General features: G+C 51.4%; 1 protein-coding gene across 1 annotated transcript in view; it reads left to right on the forward strand.

Annotated features, from left to right (window-relative positions):
• The window catches only part of ALPK3 (alpha kinase 3), a gene marked incomplete at its 5' end in the record, with an annotated part of 92,699 nt that overhangs the window by 55,014 nt on the left and 17,673 nt on the right, over nucleotides 1-20,012 (forward strand). The window contains one exon of the mRNA XM_084640925.1: nucleotides 9,038-10,457. Coding sequence (XP_084497051.1) covers nucleotides 9,038-10,457 — 1,420 coding nt within the window. The remainder of the gene's footprint in view (nucleotides 1-9,037; nucleotides 10,458-20,012) is intronic.

Below are 20,012 nucleotides of genomic sequence, written 5' to 3' on the forward strand. Positions count from 1 at the left end.
ATGTGTGAATGCCAGTTTGAGAGAGACACTTCTCAGTCCTGCCTTCCCCTCACCCCCACCATCCATTCATAATCCTGAGCTTTGAATACCTAATATGGTAGCCATCATCAGCTGTTCAGTTTGCAGCACTCACCAACTTTCCATCACCTTGTCCCTAACGCCACCCCATTCTGGTTGTTGTCACCCCCTTTATTATTCTGACCCCCACCCTGGCAGCCCAAGGCCTCAGACAGAGCCCCCACTACTGCTACCATTCTCTGGTGTAATGCAGAAAGCAGCAGGTGGGAGAAAGGTTGGGGGTATTAATATCTTCTAAGTATATTAACTCTGGTAGCAGCATGTGTCTCAGTCTGCATGGGAGGAGGAGACCCTACAGAATGATGGGAGCTGTGAGATGAAAAGGCAGAGGAGCTGATGGTGAACAATAGTGGTGAACGCAGCAGACAGATAAGATAGGATGAGGCTGGAACTTCCTTTTAGGAATAGCTAATAGTCCCAGAGTAGCTTTCGGCAACCTTGGTGAAGCCACAGTCAATGGAGTGGTGAGGACAGACTCCAGATTGGAAGGGGTCAGGAGGAGAGCTGGGTCAGAGGAAGTTGAGGCAGTTAGAATAAACAGCAGGGTTTTCCCAAGCTCTGCCCACAAACCAAGCTCTACCAGTATATGATGCTGCTCACAATAGACCCTACAGATGGTCAAATCATGGTCACGTGGGCTCTGCTATTCCCATGGCCAGGGCTGAATTATGGTATTGGCATGTGCTAAGCCCCATCTCCCAGTCACATGGTGATCTGAAAACTATTTTTAGTCCACACAGCAGGTTAGTAGGAGGAAAGTGCTGGTATTCTCCCAGGTGCCACCCATTTATGACACCAAAATGAAATTACTCTCTGAACAGATTGTGCAGCTCTTCATAATACGGTTGCCCTTCTCTTTTCTGGCATACTGTGATCAGCAATGAAAGAACTCTCAATGTTGACATTCTAATTACTGTAATTGGGCACTAGAGTCAATACCTTACTGAGATGCATGGGGCAGATCACACCTCTTAGAGCCATTGTTTCAGGCTCTCTGCATACTCAGGCAGCTATTGCTGCATTGGTTGTGCTCACGTCACATTTTCAAGGTTTTCTTCACAACCTAACTGTGAGAAACTAACCCACTTTTAAAATGAAAGCTGAGATTCTGGCTAACAGCTTCAGTGTTCTGATTCAGTATATCCCAGCCCAATTCGAGTCCTGGGTTTTGGAGACCAGAGAGAATAAGGGAGATAGGACAGTGTTTAAGGGTGGCACATAGCCACTGACACCAGCATGTGTTCTCCCTAAATTCATAGCTCATGTTGTGAAGTTTACAGGTGGAGAGTCAGCTCTGCTACACTGACTTCCCACCATAGGCGCTGACTTCTGCTTGTGCCAGTGGGTGCTCGACCCCCTCACTGTCCCTATCCCCGCCCTGCCCGCCTACCCCTGCCCCATCCCCATTCCAACCCCTTCCCCAAAGTCCTTGCCCCAACTCCACCCCCTCCCTGCCCCTATTCCAACTCCTTCCCTAAATCCCTTCCCCGACCCTGCCACGTTCCCGCTCCTCCCCCCTCCCTCCCAGAGCTTGCTATGCCTCCGCCAAACAGCTGTTTGGAGGCAGCAAGCGCAGGGAGGTAGGTGGAGAAGCGGGGATGCGGTACACTCAGGAGAGGAGGTGGCGGCGGAGGTGAGGTGGGGCAGGGAGGGGAGCTTGGCTGCTGGTGGGTGCAGAGCACCCACTAATTTTTCCCTATGGGTGCTCCAAAGCACCCACAGAGTTGGCGCCTACGCTTCCCACTGACTCTGGGTTTATACCAGTGTAACAGTAAACACGTGAACTTCTTCCCTGAGTAGATGCAGCTGTATATTCAAACTTGGGTGTGTGCGCACCCAGCACCCTGGAGCCAGAGAATTTTGGCTTAAGTACCCACAGAGGGGTGGCAGTTGTCTCATGGCCATAGCTCCTCCCTGGGCTATATGAGGCAGCTCTGCTCGGATCCCCTTCAGTTCCTTCTTACCGCCTGGGACTCGAGTTAGACTCTGTGTGGTTTTTACCTCACAATCCTCTATTTAGTGACTTTTCTAGTTTTTGTAGTTAGTTAGTGTTAGTTAGCTGTAGTTTGTGTTTCCCTGGTGATATCCTCCCTAGGCTTCAAACATTGTCCGTCTTGTGGCAGAGTGATCCCCAGCAACCATCACCACACGCCATGTTTGCTGTATTAAGGCAAGGCCCATATCAAGGAGCAAGGTTTGATTTGCAGATTATTCTCCAAATGGACTCAAGTGGCGAGGGATCTTCGTCTGAAGCGGCACCTGCTTGAACGGGCCATGAGTGCTGGTTTGGCACCTAGGCTCTCATCAGATCGGAGGTCACCCTCCCCCCTGCTCTTCAAGGACCCCTCTCACGAGATACTGCTCCTTGATCAAGTCCATTTTCTGCTGGCTTTAGGAGCGGTGGAGGAGGTTCTGCCAGAACATCAGGGTCATAGTTTCTACTTCTGGTACTTTCTGGTGCCCAAATCCAAGGAAGGGGTAAGCCCATTCTCAGTCTTTGTGGCCTTAACAAATCTATGAGATACATGAGGTTCTGAATGGTCACTTTTGAGACAACGCGGAGAGAATAGTCGACAAACGACTGGCTTGCTGCTCTGGACCTTTAGCATATCTATTGTCATGTGGCGATTTTGCTGGGTCACAGAAAGTTCCTTCGGTTTGTCCTGGCAGAGCATCATTTTCAGTACACGGTGCTTCTATTCGGCCTCTCTTCTGCCCCCTGGGTTTTTTCCAAATGCAAGGTCGTCATGATGGCTTATCTTAGAAAGAAAGGAATCCACATCTTCCCGTATTTGGAGAACTGGTTACTGTGGGATAGGTCCAGAGAGGAAATTCTTGCTCATATCGACACTACATTGTGCTTGCTCGACCGTCTGAGTCTTGGCCTAAATACTGAGAAGTCAGCTTTGGCTCCCACTCAGAAAATCGAGTTAATTGGGGTCCTAACCGATTCTGTGAGTTTGAGAGCATTTCTGCTGATTGATTGTTTTCAGGAGGTTTGCCACCTTTGCTTCAGTCTGCAGTCTCAGCCTACCACAACCATTTGTGTATGCCAGAGACTCTTGGATCACATGTCTGCTTTTGTGCAGGTGGTCCAGTTTGTAAGGTTGCACCTTCACCCTCTTCAAATGTTGCTCTGGACAGTTTATTGTCTGACTCTTCACCCCTTGGACAGATTGGTCCATCTTCCTCAACTCATCCTGGTTTCCTGGCAGTGATGGATGCATCCAGATAATCCAGCCCTTGCCAGCCAGGTCTTTTGTCACTGGCACCTCCCTGATGGGTTGGGGAGCACACCTGGGTCCAAGGTCTGTGGTCAGAGTAGGAGTCCTTACTGCATATCAACATGCTGGAGCTTTGGACCATCTACAATGAGTGTCACGCTTTTGTGGACCATATCAGGGAGTGGTTCACTACTTGCCAATAATACCATGATGATGTATTATGTGAACAACCAAGAGGGAGCTTGCTCCGGGATGCTCTACCTAGAGGTGATCAGGTTATGGCCGTTCTGCATCGAGGAGAACATTACTCTGGTAGCCGACCATTTGCCAGGGGTCGAGAATCATCTCATGGACCATCTTAGCAGGAATTTTTTCCTGAGTCACAAATGGTCTCTGAAGACAAGCATCCTCCAGGTCATCTTCGCAGCTGGGAGAATCCCAGTGATCGACCCATTTGCTATGAGGGACAACAGGAAATGCAATCTGTTCTGCTCTTGAGGGGGCCTCAGACCGGGCTTCTTGTCTGACACTTTCAGTTGGCAGTCAGCTCTCCTGTACACTTTTCCCCCAGTCATCCCACAGGTCATCCTCAAGTTGAAGACAGATTGGGCCAAGCTCATTCTCGTTGCCCAGGCATCGCTGAGGCCCTGCTGATTCTCCTACCTTCTTGAGTGGTCCATTCAGCCTCCCATACTGCTTCCTCTCCCTCCCTACTCGCTCAGAATCATGGTCGCACCTTGCCTTCCTCACTCAGCTCTCTGCATCTCCAGGTGTGGCTGCTGAGTGAGGAGGAAGAGCAATATTTGGAGGCTTCTGTCTGGGACATCTTGGAGTATCTGCTGCACCATCAGTCATCTGGGCTTGCGCTTAGTTCATTGAGGGTTCGCCTGGTGGCGATATCAGTGTTTCATTCCCCCCCCCCCATTCAGGGAAGATCAGTCTTCTCCAATGCCATAGTAGCAAGATTCTTAAAAGGTCTTCTTGGTCTCCGTCTTCCAGACTGAGAGCCGGTCTCTTTGTGGGACCTTAACACAGTCCGAGTGGCTTTGATGGGACCTCTGTTCGAGTCCCAGGCATCTTGTCCCTTTCTCCTTTCGATCAGAAGGGCGCAGTCCTGGTAGTGATAACATCTGCTTGGGGAGTTGAGAGTTTCAGGCTCTGATGGCAGAGCCTCCTAAAACACAATTCTCCAAGGACAAAGTGACTTTATGACCACACCCAAAATGTTGCCTAACATGGTTTCTCAATTTCATTTGAACCAGGTGGTATGTTTACTGGTGCCTTTTTTTCCCCTTAAGCCACATTCATCTCTGGAGGAGAAGTGTCTCCATATGTTAGATGTCAGGCAATGTCTGGCGGTTTATCTGGACAAGACTAAACTGTTTTGTGCTTCGCCTCATCTGTTTGTGCCATATGCAGATCATATGAAGGGACAGGACGTCTCTTCGCAGATGATCTCTAAATGGATTACATCCTGTATTAAGCCTGCATATGAAATAGCTTTGGCTACGCTCCCTCAGCAGGCGTGAGCTCATTCTGTGAGCACAAGCAACAGCAATAGTGTTCCTATGTGACGTCCCAGTCCTGGACATGTTGCAGGGTGGCCACGTGGGGGTCCACACATTTACGAACCATTACACCATCACCGCAACTTCCAGGGCAGATGCAAGTTTTCATAGAGTGGTCCTGCAGTTCTTGTGCAGATCGAGTCCCACCTCCAGGGGTGTGGGTGTGTGTGTGGGGGGGTACGGCTTGTGAGCCACCTACATGGAATACATGGCTGCATCTGCTCGAAGACAAAGACATCGGAGTCTCATCTCTGGGCGTTCAGTGAGAAAGAACCAAGTGGCGTCAGAGTGGCACTGCCCCATATAGCCAGGGGAGAGTCTATGGCCATGAGGCGTGAGCACCATCTCCCACAAGTACCGCTAGGCAAAATTCTCTGGCTCCAGCATGCTGGGCGTGCACAGAGCTAAGTAGAAACATGTCTGCGTCACGTCTCGATGAACCACAATCACAGTAAGTAACCGTTTCGTCTCACAGAAGCAAGAAGCCTTATGGATCTCTGTCTGAGAGGAGCCCTAGAGCTGTGATGGCAGAGAGATGGCGTAGTAGCGTCTGTTGTGTTAATCTTGATGGAATATATGGGCCCAGAGAGTCAGAGGTGTTCACACATTCCTTTCACTGTACAACATTAAACAATTAAACAAGGCTCAGGGTTATGGAATACAGAGACCTCCACCTGCTTAGCCTGTTACAAATCTTTTCAATCTGTTATTAAAGAAATGGGGGGGAACAGTGAGATAAATTTGAAAGGTAAAGTATCAAGTAGGGCTTTCATTATAATGATATTCCTTATTCCCTTTAGCTGTAGAGGGGTTTTAGGACACCGATCCCTGTCGATGGTGTTAAAGATGGTAATAACTGCCCTTTGTGTGGGGTGGGGGAAGAGAAGTTGTTTGTTGAAATGGCTGGAGCTGTCGTAGCTGTTGTGGTTGAAGTCTGGTCTTACCTCCTAGAAGACCAATCACTACAAACACACGAAAGAGGAGAGAAAAGAACACAAAAAGAGAGAACGCAGCTTTTGTCTGTAGGGCTGGCTTGTACTTGTAATCTCACTGGTGGAGAAACACCGGCCCAGCACACAGTCTGATCAGCCACTCCGAGACCCGGCAAAATTGTACCAGCATCTGCCTGTTTCGAGCAGGGGTTCACAATCATTTTTTTGAATTCCACTCCCACCTTGGCATTATTTTTTAATTGGGTTTAAGCGGGGGCTGGAGGTTTATTTGTGGATTGGATGGGAGCTGTGAGAGGGACAGGTTTGGGGGCTGTGGGTGATGTTGTGGGGGTGGAGGGACTGGGAGTGCAGGAAGCTGTGTGGTGGTGCTGGTGGCCACAGTTACCTCTGGCTGGCTCCCTCCTCCACAGCTCATTCCCCGTGTCCTCTTCTCTCCTCCCACTGTGCTTGCAGGCACTTGCAAGGGATGGACTCACCACTGCCACAACAAGAATGGGACTGGTTTGCTGGGCTCTGGATGGACTCTGCCCACAGCACTGTACGGGGCTCCTGGGGATGCCCGGCTCTGGGGACTCCCCCTGCTCATCCTGCTGCTGGGCAGCTTAGCACTGCGCTGGCCCGGGCACTGCCGGAGGTGGGCATCACCTGCTGAGCTGGGCCGTGCATGTGGGCAACGGGGTGGCTTAGATTTGGGGGAGCTGAGCAACCTCCAGCCCTAGCCACCGTTACCTATGCTGCCCCCCATCACAACAGAGGGACAGACGGGCCAACTTTGAGTGGTGTTGTGACCCTGTGGACCTGTGCTCTTAAACAGGCCTGGCTCACCGCACGCATCTAGAAAGTCTGACACCCACACCCCCAAGGTGAAAACTTCTGGTATAGGGCATTGTCTCTCTGCCATAGACTCACAGCAGTGTTAAAACTTGTATAGTCTTGGCTGGCTGAGCTAGACTCTCGTTAGACAGAAGGCAAAAGGACAGGGATAGGAGGGATAAGAAATAAAGTGGGGAAGGAAAAGGAGACCCAAAGGAAGGGGTGTTGGCAGGAACCAGGCAGTGTTCAGGATTTAGCTCAGGGGTGGGCAAATTTTTTGGCCCAAGGGCCACATCTGGGTATGGAAATTGTATGGCAGGCCATGAATGCTCACGAAATTGGGGGTTGGGGTGCAGGAGGAGGTGCGGGCTCTGGGGTGGGGCCAGAAATGAGTTCAGGGTGCAGGAAGGGGCTGGGGCAGGGGGTTGAGGTGCGGGGGGGGAGGGCTCTGGCTGGGGATGCGGGCTCTGGGGTGGAACTGGCGATGAGGGGTTGGGGGTGCAGGAGGGTGCTCCGGGCTGGGACCGAGGGATTCGGAGGGCTGGAGTGGGATCAGGGCTGGGGAAGGGGATTGGGATGCAGGAGGGGGTAGGGGTGCAGGCTTCAGGCGGCGCTTACCTCAAGCAGCTCCCAGAAGCAGTGACATCTCACCCCTCCGGCTCCTATACAGAGGCACAGCCAGGCATCTCTGAGGGCTGCCCTGTCCGCGGGCATTGCCCCTGCAGCTCCCATTCACCACAGTTCCCGGACAATGGGAGCTGTGGGGGCGGCACTTGGGGTAGGAGCAGCGTACGGAGCCTCTTGGCTGCCCCTACACTTAGGAGCCGGAGGGGGGACATGCCCCCAACCCTGCTCCCCAGCTGGAGCGCTGCTGCTCCCCAGCAGCTCGAGGGCCAGATTAAAACATCTGGAGGGTCGGATGCAGCCCCTGGTCCATAGTTTGCCCACCCCTGATTTAGCTGGTCCAGCCGGATCCTTCTGGCCCAGTCTGTTGAAGACATCTGTCATGATCAGGCTGACAAAAGCCCAACAGTGTCATGGTGGATCCCAGGAGATGGTGAGGGTGGCAGCCATGATGGTGAAGCTCACTCCTTTCCTGTTCACCCATCTCTCAGCTGTCCAGCTAATTAACTTTAAGAACCCCTCCCACAAAGGGAGTGATGGGTAGAATAGCCCATCTCTTCATTATTTTACCCTTCTGTTAAATCCTTATTTCCAATGCACTAAGTTTGACTCATTGATTTCCAGTCCCACCCTCCTCTGGTTTACCAGACATGATTGGAAAAGTCCTTGATACATCAGGAGGCCATTCGGTTGCTATAGGTGACTGGAACCTTTTATGAACTTTTATCCACTTTCCCGCAGCGAGATTCATAAATGGGTTTGTCCTGCTAAGCCCCACTTGTTACAACCAGTCAAGGTAGGTTTCAAACAACTACTGGGCATAGGCATGTGAGGTGAGGTGGAGTTGGGGGAGTGATCTCATTAGACTGGTTTCCTGTGGCAAAAGGGAAAGCTGGAGAAGGAAATTCAAGGAGCACGTCAGAGCCTGAGAGAAGAATCCTGCATGGGGATTCACTTGATCAGGGTGGAATCAATGGAGTTCTTGGTGCCATCCGTTCCTTCTTCACCACAGTCCTCTCCAGTTTAGGCCAATGCCAATATTTCAGCTTATGCCTCCTGCATGTGGAAACTGAGGATCATATTGTGGCTGCCTTGCATATGTTAGGGAGTCTCTTGCCAAGGCACCTGCTCCAGGAGCAGCCATCCATCCTCTTGTTGCTAGTGCTCTGGGAGCATTGGGTGTGGGGAAAGCAGGCTGGCACTGATTGTAGTGCTCCAGACCCAGCTGGGCATCTGAGCAACTATGGCTTCACCCCTGTGCATTCGCCTGTGTCTGTGGCACAAGAAGGGGGAGTGCATGGCTGCACCACTGGAGCTGGTGAATCTCACTGCCTCTTAGTACCCTTGCTTTGGCAGCACCCTTCAGTCAGCTGTGGCTAAGAGCTATAGGGAATTCCTCATCTGGCCAGGAAAGCTCAAAGTTTGAGCATAACTCAGTCAAACAGTCACCACTTCTGAGTATGGATTTTTCTTAGTCTTTTTACCTTGACAAATTCATGGCAGTTTCACAAACACTTGGGTTTCAGTTAGACTCTACCTGATGTGAGCCCTTTAGTATTTGTGACGTCATACGGTGAACAGACTTGAAAATAATGGTGATACCAAAATATCCCCCGTTTCCTGAGTGTTGTACCAGGTGGCTACTCTTTGACCAGCTGTAAAAAGGACTCTTCTTCTGAACTGTTCTCACTGACGTGTGTGTGGGTGTGTTCACGCGTGTCTGGAAAGTGCCTTGAGAGGGACAGGTGTGTCTCACTATGTTGTTTTTGGTCACCAGATGCAGAGAGGATGATGCGGCCATTTACCAGGCCTCTGCTAGGAATACCAAAGGCATCGTGTCCTGTTCCGGTGTCCTGGAAGTGGGAACCATGACGGAGTATAAAATACATCAGAGGTGGTTTGCCAAACTCAAGCGAAAGGCAGAAGCCAAGTTGCATGAAATAGAGCAGAGCCGAAAACGAGGGAAAGAAAACATGGAGGTGGAGAAGCTGAGGAGGACAAGCCCTGAGAGATTCCAGCGAAAGCGCCGGCTGACTGGGGATCTGAATCTGCGTTCAGGTGCCTCCCTATGGGAGAAGGAAGATGTAGCAAAGGTGCATGTTGGGGATCCTAAGTCAAGATTATGGGAAGATGTTGCTGAGCCCAAGGAGCCGTCCTTAAATGCAACTGCTGGATATTCAAACAACTTCCTAACAAGGCCTCTGGATGCAGAGGTGACCACCAATGGAGACTCCTCTATAGAAAGCGGGGAGGAAAATGGAAATAGCTTTTTCACATACATCTATGAGACGGTGGAGGAAATAACTACCAAGCCCATCACCAGAGAGTCCTTTGCTAAAAAGAAGAAAAAGAAAGGGGAAGAGCCTGCTGCCCTGTTGGCAGCAAAACAGGAAGTTTCAAGTCAAGAAAATGGGCTGAGAGAGAGCCAAAATCTCTCTCAAAGTCAAAGAAATGCCCCTTCCGTCGCCCTGCTGGGGAGCATGCAATCAGTAGCGGCAATGAGCCAGGTGGTGGGAGATGTTCCAGAAGTCAAAGAACTTGGAACACCCAGCAGTCAGGAGGATGCTGAAACTGGCAAACCTCAGCGATGCTCCCCGCCTTTCAGGGGTGACACTTACTTCTCCTTGACAGAGATGTATCTTGAGAGTGGAGCAAAACATGTAATGGAAGAGAAGATGCCACAAGCCCCAGAAGAAGCCGAGAATGGGGCTCAGCTGCAGTTTCCGGCTGTGAGCATTAACAGGCAAAGAGATACTCCTCCACCAGCATCTGAGATGTTCCTGGTAGAGGCTGTAGCAGGAGAGGAGCAGAAAGGCCAATCTGTGGAACAGGAACTGGAGGAGAATGAGGCCATAGATACAAAGGTAACCAAAAAGGAAAGTGAACCGCCTGGGGATTTGAATAAGAAGAGAGTTGAGCCTCCTAGCAGGACCCTGGAGCCAAGGTCTGCAATGCAGCACCCCCTCCTGATGGAAAATGCATCAGGGACTTCTTGCATCTCCTCGGGCAAAAACATCCAAGAAACAGACTTGCTGGACTCTGTACAAGTGAACACCGAGCAGCCCCTTCGGCATACTACCCCATCTGTGAATCAAGTGGCCCCGTGTCTGGATTTGTCCCAGCTGAGACAGGAGGCAGGAGGAATCTTGCTTCAGGGCTCCTTGGAAGAACAGGTGGTCTTCAAAGTGCCGTGTGAGGTAATGTAAGTTCTATTTTTTTTTTTTTTTGGGAGGGTGACCTCAGGCAAATGTTTCCAAATCAGCTAAGCAGTGAGCACAGATCACTCTTAGCTATAAATGGCAACTGAGAATGCTGAATGTGTATGACAAACAGAGAGCATGATGACATCTGTTCAGCTTAGCAATGAGCCTTGGCTTCTAAGTGGCACAGTTAGTAAGTCATTATGTAAACGAAAAACAGACATGCCAGGTAGGCTTTGTGAACTTCACTGGGCAGCGGGTGGAATTTTGTTTATGGTAAAACATACATACAGTAGATATGGCCATTTGTTGGCTCCATCTGCCCTGCTGGAACAGTGCTGTTGAAGAGTCGTTGTGCTGGCTGCTGAGTCGGAGCACTGCATCTGTTCCTGACTGTCACCAGTTCCTTTCAGTCCGTGTCTATTTTTGTCACTTAATCTGAAGTGTTTTCCATGAAATGCAGTATTGGGCTGGAGGTTACGTGTTCCCTTATTAACATGTTTTACGGCCCAACATCCTGTGATCCTGATTTCAGGGCACGGTTGGGATTTTACATCTGAACAATGACATCAATGTGCCGGGGGGTCATTACAGTTCAGATCTAGATGAATAAAGAGACCAAGTTGAGGCCCCACTGCCAGGAGAATAGAGAGTGGCAGGTGCATGTGGATTCAGTCTCCTGCTCCAGTTCCCCCAGAAGGTTGGAAAAAGCCCAAACTTCCCACCTGTATACCATTGTGATGGCCTGGGCCAGCTAGCTGTGACCCGCTTCTGCTCTCTGAAACCATTTCTTATACACTGTTACTACACCAGCAAAGAGGAGTACCGTATTTCTGAGGGGAGGTTACTCCTGCCTGGGCATAGCCAAATGAACAGAGCATAGCATAGCTGTCACTCACACCACATATTTGGCAGGTAATGCAATACATCCACTGACTGTAATGGGAAGTTGAAACTGCCAGGTGTTCCAGCATTTCCCAAGGCTGGCACCTGCCTTCCTCTTCTAGATTTCCTTGCAGATGTGCAGCTGTAGCCGGAAGCACAGCCTTGTAATGTTAAGGAACCGGTCAAGATCCATTTCTGGACACAAGCTTTACCAAAAAAACCCCCAAAATGGTTACTCACCTTCTCGTAACTGTTGTTCTTTGAGATGTGTTGTTCATGTCCATTCCAATCAGGTGCATGCGTGCGTGCACAGCAGCTGGAAGATTTTTCCCATAGCAGCATCCATCAGGTCAGTCTGGGCGCCCCCTGGAGTGGTGCCATCATGGCGCTCAATATAGGGCTCTACCGACCCACCACCCCCTCAGTTCCTTCTTGCCAGCTACTCCGACAGAGGAGTAGGAGGGTGGGTATTGGAATGGACATGAACAACACATCTCGAAGAACAACAATTATGAGGAGGTGAGTAACCATTTTTTCTTCTTCAAGTGTTTGTTCATGTCAATTCCAATCAGGTGACTCCCAAGCCTAAGTTCAGGAGGTGGGGTCGGAGTTCTCCACTGACTGGAGCACCATTCTACCGAAGGCTGCATTGTCTCTGGCCTGCTGGTAATCACATAATGTGTGGTGAAAGTATGTATGGAGGACCACGTTGCCACTCTGCATATTTCCTGGGTCGGGACTTGCACCAGGAATGCTGCTGAAGAAGCTTGTGCCCTGCTGGAGTGCGCAATGAGCAGAGGGGCAGGCACCTCTGCCAGGTTATAGCATTCACGGATGCAGGATGTGATCCAGGAGGAAATTTGTTGGGAGGAGACTGGAAGACCCTTCATCCTGTCTGCCATGGCCAAAACAGTTTCATTCTTTCAGTGTAAAAGGCTAGTGCTCTGCGAACGTCCAATGAGTGAAGCCTCTGCTCTCTGCCGCTCGAGTGTGGCTTAGGATAGAACACTGGGAGGAAGATGTCCTGGTTGATGTGAAACTGGGAGACAACCTTTGGGAGAAAAGCGGGATGTGGCCTGAGCTGGACCTTGTCCTTATAGAACACGGTGTAAGGTGGCTCTGATGTTAGGGCCTTGATCTCAGTCACCCTCCTGGCTGAGGTGATTGCTACCAGAAACTCCACCTTGTATGACAGGTAGAGCAGCGAACAAGTTGCCAGCAGTTCAAAGGGTGAACCCATCAATTTGAAAAGGACCAGATCGAGGTCCCAGGTTAGGGCCGGTTGCCAGATGTACGGATATAGCCTCTCGAGACCTTTCAGGAAATGGCTGACCATAGGGTTGGCAAACACCGACCGGCCCTCTGAGCCTGGATGGAAGGCAGAGATGGTGGCCAAGTGAACCCTTATTGATGACATGGACAGTCACTGCTGCTTGGGATTGAGAAGGCAGTCCAGTATGGTTGGTATAGGGGCAAGTGTCGGGAATGAGTGATGCTGCGCTGATGTCTCTAAGGTGCCACAAGTACTCCTTTTCTTTTTGCGAATACAGACTAACACGGCTGCTACTCTGAGACCAGATTGAGAATCTTTTCCACTTGTCAAGGTAGGTAGCCTTGGTGGAGGGTTTCCTACTGCCCAGGAAGACTTTTCTAACCGGGTCTGAGCAGGAGAACTCTGTGGGGTTCAGCCACGGAGCTTCCACACTGTGAGGTGCAACAACTCGAGATTTGGGTGCTGGAGACAGCCGTGATACTGAGTTATTAAGTCCAGGAGGAATAGCAAGGTAACTGGGGCTTCCACAGATATTTCCAGGAAAGATGTGTACCAGTGTCGGCGGGGCCAGGCTGGAGCTATCAGTATCACTGAAGCTTCTTTCCTGCGTATCTTGAGGAGCACCTTGTGAACGAGAGGGAAGGACAGGAATGTGTAGAGGAGACGGCCTCCCCATGGGAGGAGGAATGCGTCTGCAATGGAGCCTGGGCTGTGATTCAGGAAGGAGCAAAACTGCTGGCAGTTCCTGTTGCGTCAAGTGTCGAACAGGTCCATCTGGGGAAAACCCCACCGTTGGAAGATGGAGTTCATGATGTCCAGGTGTAGGGACCGCTCATGGCCATGAAAAGACCTGCCGAGATGGTCCGCCAATTCGTTCTTGCTCCCGGGAGGTACGATGCTTGCAGGTGTATTGAATGAGTTACACAAAAGTCCCACAGCATGAGGGCTTCCTGGCACAGGGGAGAGGAGCATGCACCCCCGTTTGTTGATATAGAACATCACTGTGGTGTTGTCTGTCATGACTGATACACATCTCCCTGTCAAGTGGGCTCAGAAAGTCTGGCATATCAGATGCAAGTCTGGCATAGCAGATGCACCACTCTCAGCTCTCTGACATTGATTTGGAGAGCAAGTTCCGCCTGAGACCGGAGGCTTTGTGTCCTGAGGTCTCCCAGATCTGCTCCCCAGCCCAAGGCTGACCTGTCTGTCACTAGTGAGAGGGATGGCTGAGGACCGGTGAAGGGGATCCCTGCACACAGTACCTGCAGGTCAAGCCACCACTGGAGGGAGTTGAGGACCAGGCGAGGCAGAGTGACAACCCTTTCCAAACTATCCCGAGCTGGCCAATACACTGAGGCTAGCCACGATTGGAGAGGCTGGAATCTGAGCCTGGCATGTTGCGCCACATAGGTACAAGAGGCCATGTGTCCTGGAAGTTTCAGGCAATTCCTTGCTGTGGTAGTGGGAAACTTTTTAAGACTTTGAATGATGTTGCCCAGGGCCCAAAACCTCATTTCTAGGAGGTATGCCCTGGCCTGTGTCGAGTCCAGCACCACCCCTGTGAACTCTATCTGCTGAACTGAAGACAGAGTTTATTTCCCCATGTTCAAGTTAAGGCCCAGTTCATCGAACATCATTCTTATGAAGTTGACTTGTGCCTCCACTTGAGCCCTGGAGCAGCCCTTGATTAGCCAGTCGTCAAGGTACGGGAACACCTGTACCTGACGCATGCATAGGAACGCGGCCACAACTGCCATGCACTTGGTAAACACAAGAGACGCTGCTGACAGGCCAAACGGGAGGACTGTGAACTGGTAGTGTTTGTTGCTCACCACAAACCTGAGGTACCTTCTGTGGGACAGTGTAATGGTTATATGAAAATATGCATCCTTCAAGTCTAGGGCGGCATGCCAGTCCCCTAGATCCAAGGAAGGGATGATGGAAGCCAAAGAGACCATGCGGAACTTCAGCTTCCTCATGAACTTGTTGAGCTCCCATAGGTCTAGGATGGGTCTGAGCCTGCCTTTGGCTTTCAGTATCCGGAAATACCAGGAATAGAAACCATTGCCCTTCTGCTCCAGAGGAACCTCTTCCACTGCCCCTAGCGATAGGAGTGAATGAACCTTCTGTATGAGGATTTGCTTGTGAGAAGGGTCCCTGAAGAGGGTCGGGGAAGGCGGATGGAAGGGTGGACGGCAGAGAATTGGAGAGAGTATCCCCTCTCTACCATGCAGAGCACCCAGCGGTCTGATGTGATACGGACCCACGCAGGGTAGAAAGGGCATAGTCACGACCAGAAGGTAAGGCAAGTTGGATCCAGTCCAAGTGCTGGTGTGCCATCCTATTTTGCACCTTCAAAAGGCCTGCTTCTGGCCAGATGAAGGTTTGGACGGACTAGAGCCCTGGCCTGAGGACAGGTGTGGCCTCTTCCTGCCGCTCCTGTTTCTCCTCCGTGAGCCATCCTGCCAGTTCTGCTGTTGGTAGAACCACGGAGGAGGTTGTGGCCTAAAAGCCTCCACTGCGTGGCGGGGATATGGAAGCCCAGTGATTTGTGAGTCTTTTAGGCTACGTAGTCTTTTATCTGTCTTTTCAGAAAATAGAGTCACGCCCTCAAAGGGGAGATCCTGAATGGTCTGCTGGACCTCGTATGGCAGACTTGATGCCTGCAGACCCTTCTCATGGCAATCCCAGTAGACATCACTCGAGTGGCCGCATCAGCCCCACCCAGAGCGGCCTGCAACGAAACTCAGGAAATGAGCTTGCCCTCCTCCACCAGGGCCGAGAATTCGGCATGGGAGTCCTGTGACAGCAGCTCTATGAACTTTGCCGTTGCCCCGCATGTATTGTAGCAATACCTGCTGACAATGGCCTGCTGATTAGAAATGCGGAGCTGCAAGCCGCCAGTGGAGTAGACCTTTCTCCTAAAAAGGTCGAGTCATTTCACCTCCCGATTCTTTGGGAAGGGGCCTTGGTAGGTGCTCACATTGGTTAGCAGTATCCATGATCAAGGAGTTTGGTGGAGGACAGGTATACAAGTGCTTGTAGCCCCTGGACAGCACAAAATAGCATCTTTCATTGTGCTTAGCCATAGGAGGCAACAAAGCTGGGGTCTGCCACACGGTTTTGGTGGTGTTGGCAATAGTCTTTATGGGGGTAGGGCAATATGAGCAGGTCCGGAGGGGGCAAGGATATCCACCGTTGGATCTGCATCCTCCACTACCTCCTCCACCTGAATGCCTAGGCCCTGGGCAACCCTCCTCAGCAATTGCTGTAGGACCCTGTTGTCCTCCAGGGCCGGGGCTATCAAAGTGCCTGCCAGTGCTTCATCTGGAGAGGAAGAGGAAGAGACCCCTCAAGGAGTGGCTATTCTCTTCCCTCCACACCCAAGGAGTCCTGCAGTGCTTGGGGATCCTGGGCTGAAGCCGATGCGAACGGTGCTGTGGCCCTCGGTGCCAGAGCTGTATACGTCAGTGCCGAGGCTCCCGGTGCTGAAGTTGTTGAAGCTGTCAGTGCTGAGGAGTCGGCGCTGAAACTGCTGGGGCTGGCCTAGACGATGGGTTGGAGTTGGGATGGTGACGTCAGGGAACAATGGAGCTACCCCTGATTCTGCTAATGCCGACGGTGCCGGTGGCGGTACAAAAGTAGCCGAGGCCACTGCCGCTGCCCTGGAATGCAACCCTTGGCCTTGGTGAAGGGCCCAGGGAGTCCAAAAGGGCCACTGTGCCGTGTAAGGCTGCCGGTCTCGTGATGACCTGGACCGTTTACTTCTGCTCCTATGAGATCGATAGGAGTCTGACTCAGAGGTCTCCGAAAAGGAGGACCATGGAGGAGCGGTATTTCAAGGCACAGAGGGGCCGCCTTGCAGGCTCGGGGACCGATGAGGGTGTTGACCCTGTTCTGGTGCCGGGGAGCAGTGCACCAGGGATGAAGACCACCAGGCTTCCCCTTGACGGTGCCGGGGAGCGACTGGTGCTGACGACCTCTCCTGTCTAGGCGGGGAGAATGGTGCCGTAAGCTGGAGCAGGTCCCGTGCTGCCTCAAACACCTCTGGGGTCGACAGGAGGTGTAGTTGTCAGCTCGGCCTCAGCGAGCGAGAAGGGTCCAGACTCGACCGCCCTTCCACGGGGGCAGGAGTCGATGCGACCGTCTCTGGCAGCAAGGCTGAAGTAGTGTGGCCCTACTCAGGTCTCACAATGGCTGGCTCCTTGGGTCTAGCTGGGGTGGGGAGAATGACCCCTCTCCGGCCTCCTCTTCTTCTGTGGCACTGGCGATTGAGACCGGTGCCTGCCTGCGGCATGTGAGCTGCGAGTGGAGCCATGACGATGCTGAGAGTCCTTGTTATTACTTGGCACCAATCCCCGTGCCGACGGTGCTGGGGCACTGCGTACCGAGGAGGAGGTACTCGGCACCGGGGTCGCATTGGGGCTGGAGTGCCTCTTCCATTGGAAGGATCTTCAGGCGCTGATTTCTATCTTTCAGTATCCTGGTGAGAAACCTCCTGCAGATCCTACAGCGATCCTTTTGATGGCTTTCCCCCCAAACACTTCAGACACGAAGTGTGAGGATTGCTTCTGGGCATACACTTGCTGCAGACCTCACAGGCTTTGAAGCCAGGAGACCGCGGCATGCCCTAGTGCCGGAATAGCACTGGAGGGGAAGCCCCTCCAAAGGAAACTTAAGAACTAAATAAAGGACTTACTAACTACTTAACGCTATGGAACTAATGAGAACTATATACAGACTGCCAAATGGGCTTGTCACGACAAGAGCAAGAGGAAGTTCCTGCTAACCGTCACTGGTGGTAAGAAGGAACTGATGGGGGTAGCGGCTCGGTAGGGGCCTATATTGAGCGCCATGATGATGCCACTCCAGGGGGTGCCCAGACCAACCCGACTGCTGCTGATAGGGGAAAAATCTTCAGGCTGCCGTGCACGTTCACGCATGCACATACCTGATTGGAATTGTCATGAACAAGCACTCGAAGAAGAATTGAGGTTCTGTATCCTGGAGTCATCTGCAGTTATCCCAGTACAGTCCCCTGGACCCTTCTTTAAGCTGACTGCACAGCCCCCATGGGCCATATCACTTCTCTTACTATCAAACTGCTGCATTAATCCCTGTCGTGCCACAAAAATCCGCAGCAACACTGCTCTTGAGCTTTGCCGCCTGCCACTTGGCTTTGTGCTGCTTGCTCCCGAGCAGGAGGGTTTCTGGCACTAGTCATGTGCTGCCATCCTTAGGGCTCTGTCTACACTGGAAAACGCATCCTCTTAGAAAACATGCTCCTGTCATGGGGCAGGACTCACCCCTGCGGCACCTCCTGCTGGTCTCTCAGGGAATTAGCTCTTCCAGCCTCCAGAGCACCCTCTGCAGGCTGGTGTCTTGCTGCCGCTGGCCCCCGTGTCCCTCCCGGACCCTGCTCCACCTTAGGTGCCCAGGTACACTCCCCAGCAGCCAGGCTCTTCTCCCTCTAAAGGCAGAGAGACTCTGCTCCTGGCCCACTGCCCTCTCATAAGGGCCAGCTGACCCTGATTGCGGCGTGGCCACAGCTGAGCCTGCTTCTCCCAATCAGCCTGGGAACTGCTTGCTCCCAGCCACAGCCCTCTCCTGGGCTGTTTTAAGCCCTTTAAGGCTGGAGCGGGTGACCACCCCACTACAGCTCCCTAACGAACAAGTGGATAAATGCCGTCTCGCACCTAGTGTAGACAAAGATGGTCGTGTCTGAAACATTAGCTGGTCATAGTTAACACTATTGGAGCTATGCCTAGCAAAGACATTTCTAAAGGTGTTAAACTTGTCTACACTGGGTACTAGGTTGTGGTTAGAATGTGTTAATTGACTGTCATGAGTTTTAAAACAAAAAAATCTTTCCCTTGGTCTGGACAGGGCCATCTCAAATAGATTCCCTCTGAGCAGAGGTTGGCTGTAGTGGGAAAACTGGAGACAAAGCCTGATCTACTTCTGACCCAAAGATCAGAGGAGAAGTTGGTTCTGATTTAACTACTACTTCATTCTGCCCATGGTGTAAATGCCGTAAAATAGGAAGTGCTCTTGCTATGGTACAGATAACAGACATTAATTATATTTGCTGTGGAGCATCTTTACAAAATCCTATGACAACCTTCAGTTTTCTAATCAGCTGAAGTTAAATGGAATTTGTGCTCCATCACCTGACCTCACAGTGTGGGTCTAATAAGGTGTCCACAGTACAAGGTCTTGACTTGACATTGTCATGCTGTGGTGAAATGAGTAAGCTCTGGGAGGATGGTGTACATTGAAGCTCATCCACGGCAACTCTTTTCTGTGAGATGTTGCAAATTCTATGAGGTTTGCCAGATCTTCTCCCTCTAGACCAACCCATGGGATGATCTCCTCCTCTCTCATGGATTACATCTACTGCTACACCCTGACTGTCCCTGTCTGTACTGTCCTGCATGTCTGCCTGTCTCAAGGAACTCTCCTCTGGGGTGTCTGCTGCCAGCACGTCAAACTGAGCTCCTCTTCACTCATCCAAACCCCTCCATCACTCTGTAACTTCACCATCTTCTGGGTCACCCCAGCTTGCAATTTGGGGTCACGTGTTGTCTCCTCCCTCATCCACGCCTTTGCCAAGCCTGCCAGTTCTTCCTCTGTTACGTGACCATGACTGACTCATTCCTCTCCAGCCCCATCTCCAGTAGTCCAAGCTGAGGCCATCTCTCTCACCTCAAAGATTGTGTCCATTGTAATAAGAGTCCGACTGAGAGGAGCTGAAAAGAGACTGTACTTCATTGCCTTGTCCCCGTCACATGATCGGGTTGGGTTGACAAGGTTAGTATCCTGTCCCATGATAGGGTTTGTATCCATTGTCTCCAGGGGTCACAGTTACATCTCTCCATCCCACCCCATTTTTCTTTTGTTCAAAGAAGAATAAAACACACAAGCTAAAAATAACCACAGACTAATGAATAGCTACGAGCTAACCTAGTGACTGCATCCGAGCCTCCAGGGCTTCCTTCTGCAGGGGGATGCTTAGGTGATTTCACCACATGAATCCTGTATTTGCTGTTCCTCAAGTTCTTCACTGTCAGTTCTGGTGTGCTGAAAGAAGTAGAATGCCCCACTGTCCATCATATCAAGAAACAGAGCCGGTGTCCTCCTGGGTTTTGCTTAGCGGTGTTGTGTTGTGCCTACAGGGCAGCCGTGATGGAGATAGTTTAGATGTTACCTGGTCACATTGCCAGGCGTTTGCTCTTTGGAATCTGAACGTTCTCTATCATTTTGCGATGGGGGTACCTGTCTGCCATTCTTGTTGTAACATTTCTTCTCTTCTAGTTTCCGTGCTCCTCTTTTTTGACTGTTTATGGCCATGGCTGCACTTGGAGCTGGGGGTATGATTCCCAGCTGGAGGAAAC

This window comes from Lepidochelys olivacea, assembly GCF_965140295.1.
Source record: "Lepidochelys olivacea isolate rLepOli2 genome assembly, chromosome: 10".
NCBI classification, from domain to species: domain Eukaryota; kingdom Metazoa; phylum Chordata; order Testudines; family Cheloniidae; genus Lepidochelys; species Lepidochelys olivacea.